The 25,269-nt window shown below is 40.1% G+C and overlaps 1 protein-coding gene across 1 annotated transcript; it reads left to right on the top strand.

Annotated features, from left to right (window-relative positions):
* The first annotated feature begins 468 nt into the window (after positions 1 to 468).
* LOC141643667 (callose synthase 5-like) lies at positions 469 to 16,733 on the top strand. Its single transcript, XM_074452916.1, has 41 exons — positions 469 to 735; positions 848 to 948; positions 1,896 to 2,114; positions 2,714 to 2,824; positions 3,438 to 3,566; positions 3,682 to 3,774; positions 3,943 to 4,034; positions 4,153 to 4,279; positions 4,375 to 4,512; positions 4,701 to 4,777; positions 4,875 to 4,953; positions 5,034 to 5,159; positions 5,266 to 5,380; positions 6,287 to 6,621; positions 7,353 to 7,405; positions 7,493 to 7,553; positions 7,636 to 7,717; positions 7,795 to 7,844; positions 7,959 to 8,045; positions 8,156 to 8,275; positions 8,362 to 8,457; positions 8,673 to 8,756; positions 8,843 to 9,003; positions 10,187 to 10,310; positions 10,402 to 10,496; positions 10,610 to 10,706; positions 10,796 to 10,947; positions 11,385 to 11,494; positions 11,582 to 11,707; positions 11,799 to 11,867; positions 12,441 to 12,630; positions 12,716 to 12,830; positions 12,955 to 13,074; positions 13,148 to 13,263; positions 13,360 to 13,443; positions 13,904 to 14,016; positions 14,181 to 14,410; positions 14,583 to 15,380; positions 15,600 to 15,650; positions 15,731 to 15,916; positions 16,181 to 16,733. The coding sequence occupies exons 1-41, from the start codon at positions 552 to 554 to the stop codon at positions 16,409 to 16,411; spliced, it is 5,727 nt and encodes a 1,908-aa protein (XP_074309017.1). The 5' UTR covers positions 469 to 551; the 3' UTR covers positions 16,412 to 16,733.
* The last annotated feature ends 8,536 nt before the right edge of the window (positions 16,734 to 25,269 follow it).

Raw genomic sequence — 25,269 nt, 5'->3', positions numbered from 1 at the left:
GTTCATGATATTGCGAATGTATGATTTCTACATTACAATTGTCAAAGTTTTTATATAATGTACTTTTGCCTTTTTTTTTTTTTTTTTTTTTTTTTTTTTTTTTTTTCATATTTTAATTTCATTTATTCACTTTATGTAAATATAGTATGGAAAGGTGTCATTTATGCTTGGCATGTACGTTTGAGCTAAGTTTTACCGCATTTAATAACTTCATTTGTTTAGATTGCTTAAAGAAAATAGGTCACATACTCACATGTGATTATTTACTTATTTACGTTATTCCTATGTGAAATCCAATGATCGTCAAAGTTATTGTACTTTAACAATTTGGGTAAACTTGTCAAAAAAAAAAAAAAAACAATTTGGGTAACCAGTACTTTGTCAACTACATCTGAACATAATTTTATGATGATACTTATACTTGAATTTTATTTTTACGCAATTTTGTGTTTTGTTTGCTAAAAATAGGTTGTAATTCAATAGTAAACTATTACATCGAGCCTAATAGACTTGATACATCCCAAAAAAACGAGGAAGAGGAAGAATAACCGATGGCAGCGCCAGAATCGCATCAGGCGGGGTTAATTAGAAGAGCATCGAGGAACACGGCGATAACAAACTTCTCGACAGAGGTGTTTGATCATGAAGTTGTCCCTTCCTCACTCGTCTCAATCGTCCCCGTTCTTCGTGTTGCCAGTGAAATTGATAATGAACGCCCTCGCGTAGCTTACCTATGTATGCTACAAAGCCACTTTTAAGAGATTTAACTGTAAATTTAAAATAATTTAATTAAGGATTAATTACGTATATATCAAAAGTAATTATTATTATGATTATAATTTGGCAGGTCGATTTTATGCATTTGAAAAAGCGCACAGGTTGGACCCAAACTCAACAGGTCGTGGTGTTAGACAATTCAAGACTAGTCTCTTGCAACGTCTAGAACGGGTAAGCTATTTATGCAACTCAATTTGGTTACCAGATAACAAAAGGTCATTCATAAGTTACATGAAATTAAAATATCTCAACGTAAGTGAGTAACTAAACGATGTAGATTACTATTAACATCGCGAGTCGGTATTAAGCCAAAGTAATTTAATTAAGCTCAATTATAATCATCAACTCCGAGATAATTATCTACTCGTACATATAAGTATATAAGTATATAACCGACTTATTTCACCCATCTCATCTAAAACCGTTGTATGCATATAAGACTCATTTTTTGGGCACCCCTATCATATGGGCACTAGTAGGGATGTCAATGGATCGGGTTCGGGTCGGGTGAAGCCTCATCCGTCATCCATCCGTCCCTTTAAAATCCCATCCAACCCGTCCGTCATCCATGAAACATATCATCCGTCATCCATCCATCCATCATCCATGGATGAAACCGGTGGATCGGGTGATAAACGGGGTGTTATGTATTTATATGTTTCAACTTAAAAAAAAATTATAATTTTTTATTTTATACAAAAATAATGTTAGATAATTATTTTAGTTTAACTTCATAATGGGTAGTTTCACAAAATATATAATTTGAGAGTAGAAAAATTTGAATATTTGAATATTTTATACCTTAATAATGTATTATATGTAAAAAAAAATTAAATAAAAGTAATAAAATCGGGTGATGGATGGATGGCGGGTGAAATTTCTTCATCCAACCCATCCATCATCCGTTTCATCCGTCATCCATCCATCATCCATTTAAGTCGGGTTTTCATCAATCTTTTAAAATCGGGTGGATCGGATTTTAATCGGGTGCGGGTGAAATTGACATCCCTAGACACTAGTCACTAGTGTTACACAACTCAAAAAAGGCTGAAACTTGGAGCTCTAAAATGAAATTTCTTCCTGAAAAACACAAATTGATGGGTTTTAATTGAATTCAGGACAATGCATCAAGTATTGATCGTCGTATAAAAAAGTCAGATGCACGAGAAATAGAGAGTTACTACCAACATTACTATTCCCAATACATTAGAGCTCTTGATCAAGGTGAACAAGCTGATAGAGCTCAATTGGGTAAAGCTTATCAAACTGCTGGTGTTCTCTTTGAGGTTCTTTGTGCTGTTAACAAGACTGAGAAAGTTGAAGAAGTTGCTCCTGAGGTTCGTTGTTTCATGGGTTTTTCTTGTAAAATGTTGATTGTTTGTTGCTATTCGGAAACAGACTCTTTGTGTTGCTAACACGAGGGTAAGGCTGTGTATATACGACCCCCGCAATTTGCAGGAGCCATTTAAGGCATTGGGGTAATTGTTGTCGTTGTTTTTGTCGATTGATTGTTGCCCTCTTGTTGTTTTTGATCAAATTGTTGAAAAGAATTGCACTTTGGAGGAAATTGAGGTTTGTTGGTTCATGGGTATTTTGTATAATATTGATTGTTTGATGCCATTCAGAAACAGCCTCTTTGTGTTGCTAATGCAAGGGTAAGGCTGCGTAAATCTGACCATCCCTTGCCCCGCAATTTGCGGGAGTCATTGAGGCATTGGGGTAATGTTGTCGTTGTTGTTGTTGATTGTTTGTTGCCCATTTGTTGTTTTTGATCGAATTGTTTACAATAATTAAACTTTTGAAGGAAATTGAGGTCTGAGGGTTCATTAGTTTTTTGGTATAATTTTGGTTGTTTGTTGGCCTTTTGTTGTTTTTGATTAAATTGTTGGAAAGAACTAAACTTTGAAGGAAATTTGGGTTTTTTGATGTGTTTTAGGTTCTTGCTGCTGCAAAAGATGTGGAAGAAAAGCAAAATATATATGCGCCTTTTAATATTCTTCCATTGGATGCTGCTGGAGCTTCACTGGCTGTCATGCAGCTTGAAGAGGTACCTTTTATTCGAAAAAAAATTAGTTACAAAGATTTGATTTTGGCTTGTTATTTTGAATTCTGGGTCTTTGTTGGGTAACAATCAGCTTTAGTTTTCGTGATATGTTTGATACTTCGATGTAGTAAAAAACTGGTTGCGCTTGTTTTTATTGGGTGGTGACGGTCATTTGATGCAGTTTTCATGCAATTTTTATTATGCAATGTGTGTGTACATCAAACCCCCTAGAGGTTGTGGGCCGGTGGTTTGAGGTTGTTTGAAATATGTAATGACTTCGTCAAAAGTAATGAGATCAATCTACCATTTACTAGTAATTTACTATGTATTTTCTCCTTATTAGCTGGCTTAGTTGCAAAATATACCCAATTTCTGCTTCATGCATGGATGCATGGTTACACAATGCTGTGGAGGGCCTGCTTACTAATGAGTTTAAAAGCGTAGACGCTGCTTGCATTTTTTGGAGGCTAGTGGTTAATCTCGTCACTTGATATAATTGATATTTTCACTGGAAATATAGTACATTCTGTAAGATATGGACGAGACCCCCCTTTTGTTTCGTATGATGATGATGATTTTGACTTTGCATCATTGTATTTTGTATGTTGTGTAACAGGTCAAGGCTGCCATCTCTGCATTATGGAACACTCATGGCTTAACCTGGCCACCCACATTTGAGCAGCATCGTCAAAGAACCAATGACTTGGATGTTTTTGATTGGCTGAGAGCTATGTTTGGATTTCAGGTACCTCTTCTTAATGGTAGCCTTCGGTGTTCTGCTCCTTGTGAGTCATGCTGTGAATCACATTAAAAGATGCTTGATAACTGAGAAGAAACGTTGGTCTATTTGTATCATGCAGAGAGACAATGTTCGTAATCAGCGAGAAAACTTGATAATACTGCTAGCTAATGTTCATATAAGATTGAATCCAAAGCCTGAGCCTATGAACGAGGTTGGAACCTATCTTCTGGTGTCTTTTCGTCCCTTTCACAGTTTCATATGTGACCCAATTTGTTTTTTCGAGTTTTCCTCATATGTATTTCGGGAACATATTCACTATGAGATTATTGGCTATTTTCTTGCTCAATTATGCTTCTGGGGAATTGTTTTTGTTGCGCAGCTTGATGATAGAGCTATTGACACTGTAATGAACAAGCTCTTCAAAAACTACAAAACCTGGTGCAAATTTTTAGGACGAAAACACAGTCTAAGGTTATAATACAAATTTAAATATCCAAAGTATCAGGCTTAAAATTCATCTGGAAAAATCTCGACCATGATATCTCCGTCTAGTCTGCTGATTCATGTAATTTTCTATGTCAATTAATAGGTTACCTCAAAATCAACAAGAAATCCAGCAGAGGAAAATACTGTACATGGGGCTGTATCTTCTTATCTGGGGGGAAGCAGCGAATATTCGCTTTCTGCCAGAATGCCTGTGCTATATTTTTCATAACGTAAGCAATTGTACATCTATCTACTCTGCATCCTATTGTGGGAATTCTCTTTGACGGTCGACTTATCAAAGGGGTTGTCTTGAAAATTTGTTTAGATGGCATATGAGCTACATGGATTGCTGGCTGGAAATGTTAGCATTGTAACTGGGGAGAATATAAAGCCCTCGTATGGAGGGGATGATGAATCTTTCCTTCGGAAGGTCATCACACCTCTCTACCATGTCATTGAGAAGGTACGTTGTTTTGTGTTGAAGGGAAGTTCTTACTAAAATTCTTGAATCACTAAAACCCCAATAACGTACGAAGACTCGTTGTTGTTTGACACTTATTTTCTTTAGTATTATTATTGTTGCTATCAGTTTTTTGTATAGCAGTATGCAGCTATGAGGTCTGTTATAATCTCTTTGTGATTCTATTACAGGAAGCCCAGAAAAGCAAAAATGCCAAGGCTCCATACTCAGCTTGGTGCAACTATGATGATCTGAATGAGTATTTCTGGTCAGCATCAGATTATGCTTTGTACTCATTGTATTACCAATTTAAGGCCAATATCCTTTTTCGTTCCCCTACAACAAAAGCTTTGTTCTTCTTCCAGGTTTTCAGATTGTTTCTCACTAGGTTGGCCAATGCGTGATGACGGAGAGTTTTTTAAATCCACGCGTGAAAATGTTAAGGTAAAAGTCTCTGTATTTTTGTTGAAGTTAACAATAACATGTTGTCAAAGCTAACATGCGCCACTTACCTATCATTCAAGGGAAGAAAGGGGACCACTAAAAATTCAAAAAGCACAGGAAAATCTAATTTTATCGAGACAAGAACATTTTGGCACATCTTCCGAAGTTTTGATCGTCTGTGGACTTTCTATATATTGGCTCTTCAGGTAAAGCCTAATTGATTTTTTTTTGTAAATAATGATCTTCAGTGAGTTGTTTGCTTTCAAATTTTTTAAGTACGATGTTTATAAAGATAGGGAGCTGTGGTTGCAGGCGATGGTGATTATTGCTTGGTCTGAAACTCCAATTTTGGCAATTTTTAAGAAGGATGTCTTGTACCCTGTTTCAAGTATTTTCATCACTGCAGCTCTTCTTCGTGTGCTCCAGAGTATGTTCTTGGCTATGGTTAAAAACTTAAAATATGGCAATCGTGAAGTCTGATCAACTTTATTATCTTGAATTTCTTCTCGTATCACTTTTCTTCTCTGCAATGACTAACAGTCCTGGTTTGGATATATGTGATCCTTATATCCTTAGTGAGGTTCTTTTCAAAAAGAGCTTTAGTACTTCTTAGCTCAACAATTTTTTTTCCTGCATTGGGACGTGTGTCTGTTCGTCAGTCTTAAGCATTAATTTCATCATGAAGAGCTATATATTCATACAAGACAAGCATCAGAACAGAATGGAACTTTTAGATTTGGAGCGTAAAACTTGTTAATTCTTAATTGTTTTGAAAGATCTTGTATCTGATCACAGGATAAGACCAATTTGAACAGAACATATTGAAGATAATGTAAGCAGCTATAAAGCAACATTATCTATTTTTTACATCTTCCTAGTGGATTAAGCTCCACTATAACAATAAATTTCTTTCTTGGTTGACTACTTAGCTTGGTGAAATAGATCTCACTAGATGATTCAGAAAGTATAATGCACAAGATTTTCTTAGTAGACGACAACATATCAAGAGTCTCAAAAGCTCCTGCCAATGGGGGTGGTAGCGGTTATGCTGTATTCAATCTCACCCTTGTAGTGACTACACAGATAGAACACCGAGAGGATTGTTTTATATGATTGTTGCTTCACAATAAAACAACACAAAGAGTTTAATGAACTATTTTAATTTATTCTATCATAATTTAGAAACAAAAAAATACGAAGTCTTTGGCTTCTATGGATATGTAAAATATAAGATTTTCTTAGATATAATTTGTGTTTTTGCAGATCGTGTTGCTTTCTCATTGTTGTTCTACAAGTATGTTTGAAGTCTTGTTCTCATTGTTTATTATTTCAGGTTTTCTGGAAATCATTATCAACTTTCCGTCTAAGCGTAGGTGGATATTCTCAGATGTCTTGAGAAATGTACTGAAGATTATTACCAGCCTTGCATGGGCTGTAGCTCTCCCACTCTTTTATGTACATTCATTCAATGTGGCGCCGCAACAAATCAAAGACGTACTATCATTTCTAGGGCAATTAAAGGGTGTTCCTGCTCTGTATATCATGGCGGTGGCATTGTATTGTCTCCCTAACATACTGGCTGCAGCATTCTTCCTTTTCCCAATGCTTAGGCGTTTTATTGAGAATTCTGATTGGCTCATCATAAGATTCCTTATGTGGTGGTCACAGGTACTTCAGTTGATATGATGTCCATTATTCTTTTACGGTGAATATCGTTAAAATTTAAGAAAGTTACAGGCTACGGAGTATTAAGGACTGCGGATATAATCTGGGGGGCACTCTCAAATGATTGGCATGCCTTGCTGCCAATAGATAAAGACCTACTAGGTCATAAAAATTTATAAATTTTCTCTTTGATACAACCTTTACCTCTAAGTATGTACATAATGGCCTATTAGGGTATCAAATGGCCGTGTTGTGCAATTTAAGTCTCAAGTTTTTGACAAAGCAAAATCAAGTAGATTTGGCATGCTACTGCCACAACAGAAAAAAGTTATGCATCTGATAGGTTGTTAGTATGTGTTGGTCGGGCGGAACTGTTAGGGTGATCTTATGCTAAGGCAGATCTGAATCATTTGGCCCAAATTTTCAAATGACTCGTCTGTTATGTGCATCGCTGATGCTCATTAACAGGTCCAGGTAAAATTGTATACCCTGTATTGTCTTTGGTGGTTATATCTCTATCATGTTGTGCACCGCCATGTCTAGTAAATTATAGAAGAAAAAGGGAATTTTAAATCGTTTTGGCCCAGATTTAAATGACTTGTCAGTTGTGTGGCATCTTCTGTGCTCCATTGACCGATCGAGATGAAACTGCTTTTCCTGCATTCTAGTTTTGGCGGTTATATCTCTGTAACGTTGTGCCACCATGTTCAGTAATTGATTTGATTTTTATGCAGCCCAGGATTTATGTGGCGCGAGGCATGCATGAAAGCCAGTTTTCTCTTATAAAGTGAGTCCGAGATAAATCTCTTTTGTAGCTTGATTGATTTTCATTATTGTGTCCTGTCATGCTATTGCTAACCAACTTTTGCTTCAGGTATACGTTGTTTTGGTTACTGTTGCTAGCATCAAAACTTGCATTCAGCTTTTTTGTAATGGTACAGTTTTTTTCTCCTGGAACATGTTTATATGGAAGTTTGAGGTTCTTTTTACACTCAAAAGCCTGTTATCTTTTCCCAGATAAGACCCTTGGTGAAGCCAACAAAGGATATAATGAGCATCAATAAAGTTAAATACCAGTGGCACGAATTTTTCCCACAGGGTATTCAGTTGTTCATTTAGACGCATTCTTGTTACCGCGTCTCATTGTATGTACTGATGTTTAGCTTGTTAATGCAGCTCGAAACAATTATGGTGCAGTGGCCTCACTTTGGGCTCCAGTTGTCATGGTATGTCATAAATTATTAGGTTTTACTGCTAGAAATCTTGAAATCCTTCGTTCTTAATATGCTTTCAGTCACCAGACGCTGCTTTGCAATCCTCATCTCCTTCCAAACATGCAGGTTTATTTCATGGATACTCAAATTTGGTACTCTATATTCTCCACAATATATGGTGGTTTCATAGGAGCATTTGATCGGTTAGGAGAGGTAGTTTATGAGAATTCATAGACCTTGGTTTCAACAAAATCATTTGCATGGACTCCTTTTCCCGTCGAACATGGGTTATTAATATATTATGGATGTTTCACATTGAACAGATACGAACCCTTATGATGCTAAGGTCAAGATTTCAGTCACTACCCGGTGCCTTCAATGACTGCCTGGTGCCTTCTGATAAGCCCAAAAAAGGCTTTTCTTTGTCAAAGCGATTTGCCGAGGTTCCTGATTCTTTCCATTTTTTACAAAGCTTGGTAAAGAATAAGATCAAGTGCATTGTTATAGATAATTCCCTTCAATGATATAGGCAAGTGCTAGCAAGAGAAGTGAAGCTGCTAGATTTGCACAGCTGTGGAACGAAATCATTTGCTGTTTTCGGGAAGAGGACCTTGTTAACGACAGGAAATGCCACTAATCTTGCCCTCTTTGTTACTTTTTTTCCCTGCATAATATTATTCGTTTTAGTAAAAAAATAAATATTGTTGTAGCAATGAAGAAGTAATATAGGACAACAAATCCTCCAATTACAAAGAAGTCCTATTCAGTTCATTTAATGTTAAAGCAACAAATGTTATTTTTTCCCTGCATAATATTGAATCAGATTCTACATTATTCAGGGAGATGGATCTACTACTTGTGCCTTATACTTCAGATCCTAGCTTAAAAATAATTCAATGGCCACCCTTCTTGCTTGCAAGCAAGGTAAGATTATTCTAGTCTCCGAGATTTCAAGAAACTTTCGAAGTATGTGTAGTAACGCTTTTTAATGGATTGATCTGTTTATGTAGATACCGATTGCATTGGATATGGCAGTTCAATTTCGTCCAAAGGACTCCGTTCTTTGGAAGCGAATTTCTTCAGACGAATACATGAAATGTGCTGTTATTGAATGCTATGAATCTCTTAAGCAGGTGCTGAACATTATGGTTGCTGGAGAAAATGAGAAAAGGTAAAATTTGACACTTAGTGTTAGCCTCCATATTAAAATAATGCTTTATAAAAAGTTTCTTCATCCACATGTTAGCCTCCATTTTGATCTTTGTTATTAGAAGTTTTGGGTTGGTATTATAAGTATTAAGTACTGAACTACGCATTCCGTATCCATATGTGAAATGTTTACGGCCCTAGAAATGAAGACTCAAGTAACATAGGTTGTTTATGTTGCTGGAGTTCAGATTACATTTGGTTGCATAGTTAGAGTCAAGTTCTCCACTTGGATCTTGGATCAACACTTGGCTTTTTTTCTTTGCTTAATTAATAAGATTAATCATGACAGTGCGAGAGCATATTACTTTGTTCTCATTTACTATATGGGCAGCTTCATGTTGTGTGGTTGTATATGAGCGTCACCCATGGTGTCCTTTAGTAAATGGGCGTCATGGTTTGTGTCCTTTATTAAATGGGTTATTTCATGACAATAATCCATCCTATTGGTGGTCTACAATAATCACTCCATCCTATCAATAATCCCAATTAAATCCAACCTAAACACCATACCTTCTAATAGCGAACTAGCTGATATTTTATGATGTTTGTGTGTATCAAATAAACCAAGTTCTTGATTCATCACTTGAAAATATTACACATAAACTTCACATATACCAGATAGGTTGTCCAAAAACTATCAAATATTCCAACATAAACTTCAAAAAATATCAGCTGGTTCGTTATTAGAAGGTATGGTGCTTAGGTTGTATTTAATTGGGATTATTGATAGGATGGAGTGATTATTGCAGACCACTAATAGGATGGATTATTGTTATGAAATAACCCTTATTAAATGGTACTATCTCTTATCAGAAAAACTTGTGATGTACAATAAGATTCCAACATAATAACCTTATTCCGCTGTAAGAGGGGTCTAGGGGCAAGATAATACTTTTTTTTTTTTTTTTTGGTGTAAAGGGAGCCTAGGGGACATGTCTTAAAGCTGACGGGTTTCAAACTCAAGTCACGAGTGTTGCCATTCTCAAGCTAAACCTATCTGACATCTGCCCGAAAATAAGACCCGTATACTTCACTACTGTAACATGCTTTTAGTAAGCGATGACTCATTTGGAGTATAATGCAATTTGTTTGCCGGCCAGGTTAGTAGATGTTTCTATTTCATGGTTATCTTTAATTCTTTACAGGATAATCTCCAACATTGTGAAAGAAGTAGAGACAAATATATCCAAGAATACACTCCTTACAAATTTCAGAATGAGCGCTTTGCCTACTCTTTACAAGAAGTTTGTGGAACTGGTTGGATACCTGGTGAGTAATAAACAGCTGTATGATAATATCTGTACATAGAATTCTTCAATTCATCTATACTCAAAACTAAAACTATTATGCCATATTTAAGAGAGACGGGAACTCTTCCAAACGAGACTCTGTAGTGTTGCTATTGCAAGACATGCTGGAAGTTGTTACACGTGACATGATGGTGAATGAAATTCGGTACGTGGCTTGTTCTTCTTCTGTACGTTATTTATATTGTATTCTTGAAAGCGTACAATGTATATTTATATTATATTCTGGTAAAGCTAATGTAAATTTACTGCCACATTCAGTGAATTGGTGGAACTTGGGAACAGCGGTAAGGTTGGAAATCAACTTTTTGCTTCTATAATATTTCCACCAAAGGTTACACCACAATGGGAAGAACAGGTATAATTACATTGTTTAAAATCTCTTAAATCATTGAGTTATTGCAAATGAAAAAGAGACCATAAAAAATTATATTATACCTTTTCCAGATACGTCGTCTCTATCTACTTTTGACAGTCAAGGAATCTGCCATGGATGTTCCAACTAACCTTGAAGCACGAAGAAGGATGTCATTTTTCACAAACTCATTGTTCATGAATATGCCACGTGCTCCCAAAGTTCGTAAGATGCTTTCATTCAGGTAAGTCTGGACTTTAAGAACTCGTGTGTCTTCTGATTTATCAAATATTGTCTATCATATTTCATATTTCACATGAGGCTGTTTAGAGGGTTGCTCAAGCAGAAATAGTTTCATATAATTTATCACGAGGGTCTTGGACAAGGTTAAAACGCAAAAATCTGAAAATGATGGGTAATTTGAACCAACATAGTGACATATTCGTGTCTTTTAAATGTTTGAAAGCTTTTTTAAAACTTCTATCCTTTGCAATGATTATAACTTTTTTGATAGATAGCTCTGATACATACTCCTCTAACTCGAAGTCAGTGGAGGGTAGTGGACTAAGATAAAAATTACTCCGTATTTCATTATTTCATCTGCCATCAAATGTTGATAGCATACTTTGCTGTGAATTGTTGGCAGACTCTTACCCTTTTTTTTACCTGCAAACTCCGCAGTGTCCTTACTCCTTACTACAGCGAGGAGACATTATACTCTAGAAATGACCTTGAAATGGAAAATGAAGATGGTATTTCAGTTATATACTACTTGCAGAAGATCTTTCCAGGTTCTATATTACAGAGTTCGATTTAAAGTTCCCATAAATTTTCAATTTAACAGAGCAACATTTGAGGTTTGTGCTTATCCTTTGTAGATGAATGGAATAATTTTATGGAAAGAAATAATTGCAAGGAAGAGAGCGATGTTTGGGGAAGTGATGAGAACATTTTACAGCTTCGCCATTGGGTTTCGCTAAGAGGACAAACTCTCTGCAGAACAGGTGGGTGCTACTAATTATTAGTACATGTTAAGATTCATATAATTATATTTATGTACACTGGCATCTGACTAAATGAAATTTACACGTTCAGTTCGAGGGATGATGTACTATCGAAGGGCGTTGAAACTCCAGGCTTTTCTCGACATGGCCAATGAAGAGGGTAAGTAATCGGAAACTTATGGTGTATTTTATGTTATTTATACCCTATTTGGTTTGATACTTCAACTCTTCCAGTGACTGATAACTGGTGGGTGTAGCATTATTTTTTCATATGACAACTTTATGTAAAAACAGAAAGAGGTGGGATGTTGGCCAAGTGGGTGCCTAAAGGGATGACCTACAAGAACTGTAAAAAAATTATTACCACAAGTTAATAACAATGAAATGACATTTCATTGAATGTACTATCGGTCACCATCTCTGTAGTACATACTGGTTGAGGTCTTTAGATATCTAGTTATGTTATATTTATTTGCCGTAGAGCTTCGAGATTTAAAAAGATTAAGGCTATAATTAGGGATGGTTTACTTATTCCCTTTGACCCTGCAGATAGTTTTCCCAATAGTTTACTTTTCCTGTTTAGGCATGTTTTGTATGATGGAGAATGAATGTGGGAGTGTGGGTCTCCCTAGCCTAGTTGCATTTACTTGCATAGAAAACGATCCAAAGCAAACGTAGATTATCATTTTGAGTAAAATATGTCAATGGTGGACTCTTTTGGTTTGTGCTTCAGAGATACTAGAAGGTTATAAAGCAGTCACGGCTCCAATAGAAGAGGAGAAGAGAAGTCAGCGATCCCTTTACGCACAGCTGGAAGCTGTTGCTGATATGAAATTCACATATGTAGCAACATGTCAGAACTATGGTAATCAGAAGCGAAGTGGAGATCGCCGTGCTACAGACATTCTGAATTTGATGGTCAAGTAAGCGTTATATAGACAGATGTAATCTGAACTTCATAGCACAATCTGGCATTATAAAGATACACTAAAGATGTTTCTTCTTCAGTTATCCATCTTTGCGTGTGGCATATGTTGATGAAGTTGAAGAAAGAGATGGTACTGGGAATGTCCATAAGGTGTATTATTCCGTACTGGTCAAAGCTGTTGACAATCTCGATCAGGTAAGAATGCCTCATTGTTACATATGTTCGGGGGCTGGCCCGTCTAAAAAACGCCACTGTTATTTAAATTCAGTATTTCGAGCTGTAAGAAAAGGCACTCACAGTGCTCTAATTCTTCCTAAAGGAAATTTACCGCATCAAGTTACCCGGACCTGCAAAGATAGGGGAAGGGAAGCCTGAAAACCAGAACCATGCCTTAATTTTTACAAGAGGAGAAGCCCTTCAAGCGATAGACATGAACCAGGCAAGTGCTTTTACTGTCTAATCTGTTGTACAATGACGATTTGGACATTTGGTAAAATGTGAATTTTTCACAGGACAATTACTTAGAAGAAGCTCTTAAAATGCGTAACCTCTTGGAAGAATTTAAGGAAGACCATGGAGTGCGTCCTCCTACTATTCTTGGTGTCCGTGAGCATATCTTCACAGGAAGGTAAATTGTTATATCTATTTATAGCAAGTTGGCGCAATCTCAATCATCTTTTAGAACTTGACTGATGACAAGATTATTGTATTCTTTTCCTTGCAGTGTTTCGTCCTTGGCTTGGTTTATGTCAAATCAGGAGACAAGCTTTGTTACGATTGGCCAAAGAGTTCTTGCAAGGCCATTGAAGTATGGAACTGAATTTCGAAATCAATATAGAACATACGCAATTAGAATAGGAAATTCGATACAAATTGGTTTTAAATATCTGCCGTGACACCGATATACGACCGAGTTATAAAGGTTTTGGAGGTCACCGCAACCGCATTTGAGGTGATATTGACCATATTTAACGAGGTTAGGGCATTAGGCCATAATAACCTATATCATGACCGTGACTGAAGCTGATATTTGACACTAGTATTACGTAACATACAAACGTGTATCTGATTCATTTTTCAGAATCATAATAACATTAAAGAAATCAATCATGCAGAGTGAACCCTTTTGGAAGAGGATATAATCAAATAACATAGCGAGAGATTAAAGCCAAATTTCAGCTATCCTAGTGCTAGACCTTTGTGCCATTGTGTTTATTTTGGTACTGCTTCTGGTCTCTTAAATTTTCCAACTTTGTAAAAATTGCCAGGGTCCGCTTCCACTACGGTCACCCAGATGTGTTTGATAGAATATTCCACATCACCCGTGGTGGTATGAGTAAGGCATCCCGTGGAATTAATTTAAGCGAGGACATTTTTGCAGGTATGATCAAACAAAACTCTGTTCTTCTGTATTCACCTTGTTTTTGTCTGCCCTTTTGTCGTTATTCCACTGTATGAAGGATTTGACTAGTTGGTAACATGGGACAGCTGCTAGTCTGTATATCGGTAACACCCAATTTTGCTCATTATTACCTTATGCTGTAGGATTCAACTCTACATTAAGGCGTGGAAATGTTACTCACCATGAGTATATCCAAGTAGGGAAGGGACGAGATGTTGGTCTCAACCAAATCTCATTGTTTGAAGCAAAAGTAGCCTGTGGTAATGGAGAGCAAACCCTCAGTCGAGATGTGTACAGATTAGGCCATCGCTTCGATTTTTTCCGCATGCTTTCATGTTACTTCACAACAGTTGGATTTTATGTCAGTTCCATGGTAAGCTCCTTTCACAGAGAACAAACTTCAGAAGTTTTTTGCTGACATCCTTTCATTTAAAAATTAAAATTACTTTACAGCGACAGATTTTTTTTATTGACTCTCTGTTTCTTCGTCAGTAAAGTTCGTTTTTTTTTTCTTTACTAAAGGATCTTTGATTGTGATCTTGCAGATGGTTGTCCTTACGGCATATGCTTTTTTGTACGGAAGGCTGTATTTATGTTTGAGCGGTTTAGAGGAGTCGATTGTTAGATTTGCTCGGGCGAAGGGAGAAAATGCCTTGAAGGCAGCTATGGCTTCAGAGTCTGTAGTACAATTGGGGCTTCTCATGGCCTTGCCTATGATCATGGAGATTGGACTAGAAAGGGGATTCAGAACTGCATTGGGTGAAATGATCATCATGCAATTACAACTGGCGGCCGTGTTCTTTACATTTTCGCTTGGGACAAAAGTACATTATTATGGCCGTACCATCTTACACGGAGGAGCCAAGTACAGAGCTACGGGTCGTGGATTTGTCGTTCGACATGAAAAATTTGCAGAAAATTATCGAATGTACTCTAGAAGTCATTTCACGAAAGGACTAGAACTTATGATGTTGCTCATAGTATATCATGCGTATGGCACAGCAGCAGCTGGGTCGGCAGCCTATATACTACTTACTGGGTCCATGTGGTTCCTAGTCATTTCATGGTTATTTGCTCCCTTTATATTTAATCCTTCTGGATTCGAGTGGCAGAAGATTGTAGATGATTGGGATGACTGGACGAAATGGATAAGTAGTCATGGTGGTATTGGTGTCCCAGCAACCAAAAGCTGGGAATCGTGGTGGGATGAAGAGCAAGAGCATTTGTTACACACTGGTTTTTCCGGACGTTTCTGGGAGATTGTTCTTTCTCTGAGGTTTTTTCTATACCAATATGGTGTGGTGTATCATTTACATGTGGCCAATGGAGATACTAGTATAATGGTATGAAAGCCATCACAAAACTTCACAAACTTTTATTTTTTCTGCTTTGGATCTTGCTTACCCAATTTTCTACTTGTAGCACTAGTACCCCTGTGTTTTCTCAAATTTTGTCATGTACCCTCGATTTCTAAACTCAGATCTTAAATGCATCTTTTAATGTTATGTTTAGGCACTTTTTAACTGATTACTCAGCAATACATTTATTTCGTTTATTGTCAGGTTTACGCTTTGTCATGGCTTGTTATAGTGGCAGTGGTGATCATTCTAAAGGTAGAAGCTCGTTGCATCAATTCTGTAAGTTGCCTAAGATAATCCGTGACAGAATATTGACTTTGTCATTGTGGTCGCAGATTGTCTCCATGGGTAGAAAGAAATTCAGTGCAGATTACCAACTAATGTTCAGACTGTTGAAGCTTTTCCTTTTCATTGGTTTCGTGGTCACTCTTGTTATCTTCTTCTTATTCCTTAATCTGACAGTCGGAGACATATTTGTGTGTTTATTGGCCTTCATGCCTACAGGATGGGCTCTTTTATCGGTACACTCTCTCTTCTCTCTCCCTCACTCTCACACAGACACGCGTAAATTTGTCCCAACTTCTAAGATGTATATTGCTGACCTGAATTTTCAAGTTAACAATCGAACCAAAGAGACACTATTCCTTGCGATTTTTGTTCGTTAAATGGGTTGGTTTCACTTACAGAATATCAGACCGTCTCTGAGGAGACTAACTGTAGAAATGGTATTGATTACTAAAATATTCCATTTCTCATAAATGAACTATTTCGTATAATATGAACAGATAACAATAGCATGCAAACCATTTATAAAGGGGTTGAAAATGTGGAGTTCAGTGAAAGCTTTGGCCAGAGGCTACGATTACATCATGGGCATCGTAATTTTTGCGCCAGTGGCCATTTTGGCATGGTTCCCCTTCATCTCAGAGTTCCAGACACGCTTGCTCTTCAACCAAGCTTTCAGCCGAGGCCTTCAAATTCAGCGGATTTTGGCTGGTGGAAAAAAGCATAAGTAACCACTCAGAGTCGGATTTTTCTGCTCATCACCTCGGGTTCTGAATTATCGACTGTTATGCAATTGGCATTGGCATTGGCAAGATGATAATGTTGATGAATGATGCACGTAAGCTGATTTTAAAACACCATCTTTTACAAAGAATTGTTTTGACAGTCAGCTGTGTTAGCAAGATGATACTGTTGTAGTATTCCGGAGTATTCTGTTGTGGACGGTGCTGACGGCTTTGGAAATAAGGTTCTGACCGCCACTGATTAATGCTGTAATAACTGTGATTGCAAGATGATGCTCTTGTATTATTTTTATGTGACCGGCTTTCAAAATTAACTTGTCTTTAGAATAACAAAATACGTACAACTATCAGGAAACAAAAGAGAAATTATACTTTTAAAACCAATACGGCAATACATCACTATCAAAGAGCTTTGGAATATTCTTCAATGTTCTTCCATGTCACCTAATCTACAATTGGTCTCCCTTGTGACGGGTTACCATTTGTGGCGGATATTTTGTGAGTTAAAATGGTAACAAAATGGGTTAGTGGAGAAAGTGGACCACATGAATAGTGTTGCAGAGAGAGAAAAAGTGGGTACTTTGTGAGGTAAAATGGTAACCGTCACTCAAGAGTGACGGATATGTGCCGTCACAAATGAGATTTTGTGCCTAATCTAATCTTATTCTACTTTACTACTCTATTTATTGTTAGTAATCCGTCATTTAATGCAATTCTCGATGTAAGTTTTATCCTGATTACTGAAAACAATCTCTTTATATTACAACGCCCACAATTTGGAAGTCGCTGCAACTCTGCAAGTAAGTCATTACATATTTACATCAAGTAATGTTTTTTTTTTCCATACAAACGAGATGGCTATTTGTTAACTATGCAAGTCATTACAATTTACAAGAGCCGTTTAGACTTTAGATAGTAAGAATTAATATGGCTATTTTTTAAGTACAAATTTTTGTATAAGATCACTTGCACAAGAATTTGCGTAAAACAAGTACATTGAAATTGCAAAAATATACTCCGTAGTATAGAATGGAGCAATTTCCTTGTTTAAAAGATGAGAGCCCTTACTACTCGCCAACTTTGATACGAGACTCGTTATTTGTAAACGTTATTTTCCTAACAGCCAAAGGAAAAAAAAAAACTCCTTAAATTCACAAACGTGACCTGTCAAAAAAAAAAAAAACAACAAGATGACGTGTACGTAGCAGTCAGTCGTGCCAACTGGCACTCGTTGATGAGTGGTTAAGTCACAATGACGTGGGTCCCAGATGCCACCAAAACACAAATACTCACATTAATTAACACAAACGAAACTTCTCCAAAAATTGTCAACAAAAAATCAACTTCTCTCTATCTTATTTCTTCTTCTTCTACTAATCTTTTTGTATTTAATTTGCATCAATTTCACCTTATAAACCCCCTCATTAGTTTTCCAATATATTACGGTATAAAAACTGAGAGACCGTCTCTTACAAGTCTTTGTGGAGGGAATTTTTGTGGGTGTTGTATATATGTCACAAAGATTCAAAGGCAATGTTGCAAATGTAGATGATGTTGATTATAAAGAAGACGATGACGAGGATGACAAGAAAAAGAAGAAAAGAAGATGGTTTTTTGGTGGGTGCGGTTACAAAAGAGCCAAGAAAGTATATAGTAAAAGATTTAGGTCTTTTTCTTCTGTTAATAATGCAGAATCTCATAATAATAGTCCATTTGATAATAATAGTATTAGTATTATTAGTGAAAAAAGTGGGAAATTTTATTGTTGTTTGTGTTTATGTTTGTCAAAGCCTAAAAATTTGGGATGTGATGAATGTGACCCTGATGATCCTGATGTTAATTATCAATCTCTTAAGGGTTTGATTGAGAATAATGATTTTTATTCCAAGGAATGTAATACACATTTAGGTGACGATGATTAATTGTTATTCAATTTTGGGTTTTTAATTAATTAATTTGTCTGGGTTTTAAGTTGTTTTATGATCGTCCCAAACCTGCTAACTCGTTTGTTCTTGTACCGGAAACTCATTCTAGAGACGGGCCGGCCGTGTAGGGGGGTGCCGAGTGATCATTTTCTTACAATATATACGGAGTATATGAATAACTTGAATGCTTGGTGGGGGATGAATCCTCTCGACATAACTAAGGCGCTCCACCTGAGCTGAAAATGGGCAGATTATGAGTGTGCATCATGCTTTCACTAGCTCCGACCATTGTCCTATCTCTGTGAAGTTTCATGACCAAGTTCATAAGAAAGCCCCTCCTTTTCGATTTGAACTCATGTGGACCCTCCGAAATGATTTCAGTAAAATGGTTAAAAGTTGTTGGCAATACCAGTTTCAGGGATCTTATATATTCTGTCTCTCCCAAAAATGCAAATTGCTAAAACAAAAGGCTAAGAAATGGAATCAGTCTACTTTTGGAAATATTTTTAGACAACTTTCAATTGCTGAAAAAAAGTTAGAAAATATACAAAATCAACTAGGTACATCTCATATCACCAATTTAGAAGTCGCGCAATTGAGATGGTTGAAAAAGCGCGATGCACTGCTTGACTATAAACGTGTTTACTGGCAACAAAATGCTCGTATAAACAAAGCTAATTTTGGAGAGATAATAATACCAAGTTTTTTCAAACTCATGCCACGATTAGACGTAGTAGAAATGGTATTAAACAGTTTATAAATAAGAATGGTGCTTGTATTACTGATCAAAACCTTATTAAGCAAGAAATATCCGATGAGTTTAAACTTAGGTTTGCGAAAAATCATCTTTGTAATTTCGACAAGAATGAGGATTTTAAGTCTGTTTGTGGATTAATTACAGACGAAGATAACAAATTTCTTACAAGTAATATTAGTAAGGAAGAGGTTAAACAAACTGTGTTTAGTTTAGCCGCAGATAAATGCCCAGGTCCCGATGGATTTCCTGCAGAGTTTTTTCAAAAATACTGGGATATTGTAGGAAATTCTGTCACTAAAGCAGTTTTAGCATTTTTTCATTCTGAGAAATTACTAAAAGAAATAAATCATACTTTCGTAGCATTGATTCCTAAAACTGAAAATCCTCAAACTGCAAACCATTTTCGTCCGATTAGTCTTTGTTCAACAATTTATAAAATTATTGCAAAAATCTTGACTAATCGTCTTCGAAGTGTCTTGCATAAGATTATACATCCGTTTCAAGGTGCTTTTACACCTAATCGCTTCTGTTCCGGGTGTAATTCCAGAGCAAGTATCTTTACCACCCTTGGCTTGTAGAATAATGTCTTGAGTTGACCCCTTTCTTGCTTCTATCGTTCCTCTCGGCCTCTCCTGCAACACTGAACGAACTGAGGGCTCGGCTTTGTGCCGAGCGTACTCACTCCGACGCTCAAGTCAGTAAACTTAAAGGATTAAGTTGTGTTACTTGGCTAGGTATGTATTGTAGAGAGATAAAGAGGATATTACCAGATGAATAGTGTATTTAGGTTAAGTTGTGGGATCCTTTCCTCAATGAAGGTTGAGGAGTATTTATAGACTTTCACCTTTTGTCACGTAGTGGCCAAGTGGCCAAGTGGCTAGCAGGTGGAAAGACCGTTCTACCCTTGGCCGATGGACCTATGGCAGGCCGGCCGACGGGTCTTGGATATGAGTACGCGGATATGTCTCCCGGCTAGCTAGGTGCCAGGCCGGGACCCAGGTGACAGGCCGATGGGTTGCATCGGCTAGACTGTCTGAGTCGTTGACTTTGCTGTGGATGTCTCTGACCTTACTCAGTGTGTTGACTTGGTCAACGGTGCAGAATATGCCCCCTCAATTTGCCCCCAGCGTAGTCTATGCCGTGGTATGGGCTCCGATGTATGCTGAGCATATATTCTGCACAAGTAATTTTCAGAAATTTTTCTGTATCGGCTTCTTCTTATGCATCGGCGTGGCTCTTGTTAGGCCGTACCGTATACCGTATCCCCCCTCCACATGGATGCGTAAAGGGTATCCGATGTGGAAAAGAACATGACGCTTTGCCGAGACCAGTGAGAGTCTTAGGTTGATTTTGATTGCCCCGTGTGCTTCCTAGCTTGGTTGATCGGTGGGTCAAGCGGAGACTAGATATCTAGGAATTTGTTGAGGAAGATGAATAGTCGAAGAGATGTGAACGGGCGTGTTGAAGACGCTTGGTCACCGTTGCATTGATTGACGTTTAATCGTTGCGACGATTGACATTCCGTGGTTGCATGCTCGACACGTGTCCGCTCGTTGATTGGCCGTCGCTTCATGGGCCGTGCTCGATTGGTCCTTCTTCATGGGCTTTTTCCCTATAAATAGGGCGCTTTTTCCGTGATTTTGGCCACTAATTTCATTTTCTCAAATTTTCTCCAAAATCTTCATCTTTCTAAACTTTCAAGGGCTTCCTTTTCTTCCGATCTTCAGAGTCTTTGATCCGGCGAGTGTTTTTTTTCTTTTAAGGTAAACAAACAAATTTTTCTTTTATCTTGCTAGTAATTTGTTGTGAACATGTCTTCTCGCGATGCCGGGACTAGCACTTCGCGCCGGGGTTCCCCGTCGCGTCTTGACGAGGAGGGGATACTAGATGCCATCCCGCTAAGGTTTGGGGGCCCTAGGTCTCCTTCTCCCGTAGTTGGCCCGTCCATTCCGGAGGAAGGGGAGGAGGGATGATGCTGATGATGATGGTGAGAGGGCTCCTGTTGATGGTGAGAGGACGACCATCCCGGATCATGGTGAGGCTGCAGATCGGCCTCGACCGTGTCCGGACAAACAAATTCGCAAGCGATTCGGAGGGACTCTTTTCGGAGATCATTTCTCCTTCGGTGAGGGGTATAAAATTGTTATCCCCGAGGAGGGTCGTGGTGGTCTGTTGCCCTCCCCCGGGCCATATCGGCGTGTACATCAAGCATTTGGAGTATGGGCTCCGGTTTCCTTTGAACGAACACGTCGCGGCCATCATCAAAGCTATGAACCTTGCCGTGGCCCAACTGCATCCGTTGGCCATGAGGACGATAATCGGCTTTGTGTGGCTCTGTCTCTTTAAAGGGGAGGTCCCTACGGTCAACTTATTCCGCCGACTTCATAGTCTTCGGCCGTCAATCGCCCGAAAGGTGGGGTGGTACAATGCGAGACGGAGCCGGATATGTCTCCGTAAACAAGCTTACTTCCTGCAAAGACTGGCATAAGCGATGGGTGTATGTCCAAGTGCCGGAGGACTACCCATTGCCTCGGTCTTTCCAGAGTCCCGTTCACTTGCGGTGTGAGACCCGGGAAGAGTATGAGAAATATATCTCCCGGGGTAGCAAGGTCAAGATGGACGCTTCGTTGGTCCCTCTTACTGCGGATGAGAGGCAGGCAACGCAGCTGTTTGATGCTGAGAAGGGATGGTTACCCCCAACTCAGATTATTCTTCAGGACGAGCTGCTATGCCGCGTCGGCCTCATACCGGCCCTCAGCCGTGGTGAGTGGGGTCGGTGTGAGGCCCACCTTTGCTTGTTATGTTCCTGTTTGGAGCTTTCTTACTTCCTTTATGTAACTTTTGTTTGACCCCTTGCAGATCGGTTTGGTCGGGATCTGTCTGAGAAAGACTTGGAGAGGCTGGGGCTTGATAAGGACGGGAAGGTTCTCATCCGTCATCCTACGGCCGAAGCGCGTGATCGCCGACTGTCCCCTAACGAACTCATGGACAAACAGACGAGGGCGTTGGATCAGGAGACGGCTCAAGCACGGGTTCTTGGCGGCGTGCCGAAGAGATCAAAGAAATCGGCGTCAAGCCGGCGGCGGCGTCATGCCCGGCTCCTCTTCGACCCTCGTGGTTCGAAGCTTGGAGGTCGTCGAAATCGTTGACGGGTCGGTGATCGTTGCTAAGGGCTTTTCTCCGAAGAAGAGAAAAGATCCTCCGTCCGCTTCCAACGCCGCCGGGAGAAGATCCGACTCACCGGCCCTCGAACGAAGAGGGTCCAGACCGGTACGGATCTAACTTGTGGTTCGGATTTAGTCCGGTTCGTTGGACATCCCAGATGACCGGCTTTCCGATGTGTCAATGCATGGTGACATGGATGCTCTGTGTAAATTTTTGTAGATCCTCCTTCGGCAGCCGCCGTTCTCACCGAACGGCAATTAGAGAAACAAACGAGAAGGTTGTTGAGAAGGCGGGTGATGAAACATCGTCGTTGACTCCTCGGCTCGAAGATTTCTCCCTCCGAGCTTGTGGCGGAGGGTGTGAAATGTTATAAGAGGATGGCCAAGTGGACCCAACAAGCCGGCTCCTATATCTTGGAGCAGGAGAAAACCATGGGCCAAGCTGCGCCGCTGATCGCAAAGCTTAAGCTCGATCTCTCTGCCGCAAAGGGGAAGCCGCGAAGGCTAAACATGATCTCTTTGTCTTGCCACGGCGTGTGGGGAGATTGAGAAGTTGCTAGGGGCCGAGAGGGCCAAGGTGGAGGAAGGCGATGCCGCCACCGCTGCCGGATGATGGGAGAGCGGGACAAGTACAAGGATGCTTATGACGCCGTGGCTGCCAAGGGAGAAAAGTGGAAGGATATGTTCCACAACCAGGCCGAGGCGCTCAAGGACGCGCAGGCTGCCCTTGATCAAAAGGAGAAGGATATCGAAATGCTTCAAGATGTTCTTCTCCCTAAAATGTGCGCCCAATTCCGGGACCAGGCCGAGGAGGCGGCCAGGGAGGCAATAAGAAGACTCGTCCCCGAGGGCTCTTTCCCGTGGGATAAATTTGAACAGCTTTTGGACGAGATGGCTGATGCTGAGGAGTCAGCGGCTGCGGAGAAGGCGGAGGCAGCGAAGGCGGCTCAGATAGCTGAGGCCAAGGCGGCCCATGATGCGAAGGTGAAGGAGGGTGAGAGGCTGAAGTTGCCTGAAGATGTTCAGCCTTCCTCAAAGCCGGCCACCGAAGATGCTGTTGCTACTGACGGAGGGCAGCAACAGGCATAGGGAGACGGGCGGTCGTCACCAGACTCACCCGGCGTCTCGGATAGCTTTAGCTGTTCGGGGGCCAATTATTGAGCCTTCTCTCCCTGCCATCCTTTTGGCGCTTCAAATCCCAAGTCTGTAACCTTTTGTTTTTTTGTGTTTCCTCGCTTTTTGTAAAGCTCTGGTAGGTAGAGTTTAGGCTATCCTTATGGGGACGGCCGTCGTTTGTACTCTCCTTGCAATCATTTTTAATAGATTTATCTTATCGGCCTTTGGCTTGGCCGGGGCTTTGATCACGATTCCTCGTTTGTCTCATTGCGTTATTAATTGAGTGCCTTCGTTTTTACACTCGGCATGACCGAGGCAGCTTGAATGCATGTCTCAACTGTGTTTAACGTCTTTAGCGATCGTAACTGTGGGCATATTGACCGCCGGATTGACGTCTCAATTGCGCTGAGTATACGCTTCTTTTTTAGCGTATCGACCGGCGTGTTCCCCGTCGCTCTCGGCTTTGACCGAGGTAATCGGGGTTGCGGCTTCGATAGCGTTCGTAACTGTGTAGGCATATTGACCGCTCAGATTGGCGTCTCAATTGCGCTGAGTATACGTTTCTTTTTTAGCGTATCGACCGGCGTGTTCCCCGTCGCTCTCGGCTTTGACCGAGGTAATCGGGGTTGCGGCTTCGATAGCGTTAAATATCGTGTAGGCATATTGACCGCTCAGTTGGCGTCTCAATTGCGCCCGAGTATACGTTTCTTTTTTAGCGTATCGACCGGGCGTGTTCCCGTCGCTCTCGGCTTTGACCGAGGTAATCGGGGTTGCGGCTTCGATAGCGTTAGAATCGTGTAGGCATATTGACCGCTCAGATTGGCGTCTCAATTGCGCTGAGTATACGTTTCTTTTTTAGCGTATCGACCGGCGTGTTCCCCGTCGCTCTCGGCTTTGACCGAGGTAATCAGGGTTGCGGCTTCGATAGCGATTCTTCTCTTTGAGTTCCTGCCTGGTGGCAATTTGTGGAGGGGACAAACACTTTGACGGGAAACTTGGGCGACTTATTTGTTCATGATCGTGCGTTGGGGTGTCCACAATGGGTTTGGACACCTCCGCCGCTATACAAAGTATTTTCTCAAGTTATCGGTGTTCCAATGGCTCATCAAGGGTACGCCTCCCATGTCTGTCAGCCGGTATGTACCCGGCCTCATCTCTTCGACCACTTTGTAGGGACCCTCCCAGTTGGCCGTCTTTTTCCCATGAATATTTCCTTTGTTGGTGGCAGCTGACTTCCTTAGGACTAGATCTCCCACTTTTAAGTCCCTTTTATGGACCCTGCGGTTGTAGGCTCTCTTCATCCGGTTTTGGTATACGGCCAAGTTGAGGCGTGCGGTATTTCGGCTTTCTTCGACCAGGTCCAGGGAGGCTCTCAGGCCTTCCTCGTTCTCAACCGGGTTGAAGGTGGCCGTTCAATGTTGGCACCGCGCTTCAATTGGTAGGATCGCTTTCGAACCGTAGACTAGGTGGAAGGGGGTGTACCCCGTTGCTTCTTTCTCCGTGGTCCGGAGGGACCACAGACGCCGGTAGTTCATCGGCCCACCTTCCCTTAAGGTCTTCAACCGTCTTCTTCAAACCGTTGAGGATTGTTTTGTTGGTCGCCTCCGCCGCCCCGTTGCTCTCGTGGGTGGCGGACGGAGGAGTACGCAAACTTGATGCCAAGCTCTTCTAACCCGTTCATTATCAGGTCGCTCCAAAACTCTCGGCCGTGGTCAAATACCATAACTTGGGGTAATCCGGCGAGTTATAACATTTTCCCGCATCACCTTTCGACGGCCGTGGTCTTTGCTTGCATCGCTACGCTTCGGCTTCAACCCACTTGGTGAAGTAATCGACGACGACGATTAAGAACTTCCTTCCTCCGGAGGCCGTTGGGAACGGCCC

Source organism: Silene latifolia, chromosome 2 (assembly GCF_048544455.1).
Source record: "Silene latifolia isolate original U9 population chromosome 2, ASM4854445v1, whole genome shotgun sequence".
NCBI classification, from domain to species: Eukaryota; Viridiplantae; Streptophyta; class Magnoliopsida; order Caryophyllales; family Caryophyllaceae; genus Silene; species Silene latifolia.
The sequence above is the reverse complement of the archived record's forward strand: the minus strand, read 5'-3'. Positions and strand labels throughout refer to the sequence as shown.

What these genes read in the sequence shown, in the direction of transcription:
- LOC141643667 (XM_074452916.1), top strand. Translation starts at nt 552, where the DNA reads ATGGCAGCGCCAGAATCGCATCAGGCGGGGTTAATTAGAAGAGCATCG. An exon ending in GATCTGAATGAGTATTTCTG is followed by an intron (nt 4,778 to 4,874) that starts GTCAGCATCAGA and finishes TTCTTCTTCCAG; the next exon opens with GTTTTCAGATTGTTTCTCAC. An exon ending in ATGGAGATACTAGTATAATG is followed by an intron (nt 15,381 to 15,599) that starts GTATGAAAGCCA and finishes GTTTATTGTCAG; the next exon opens with GTTTACGCTTTGTCATGGCT.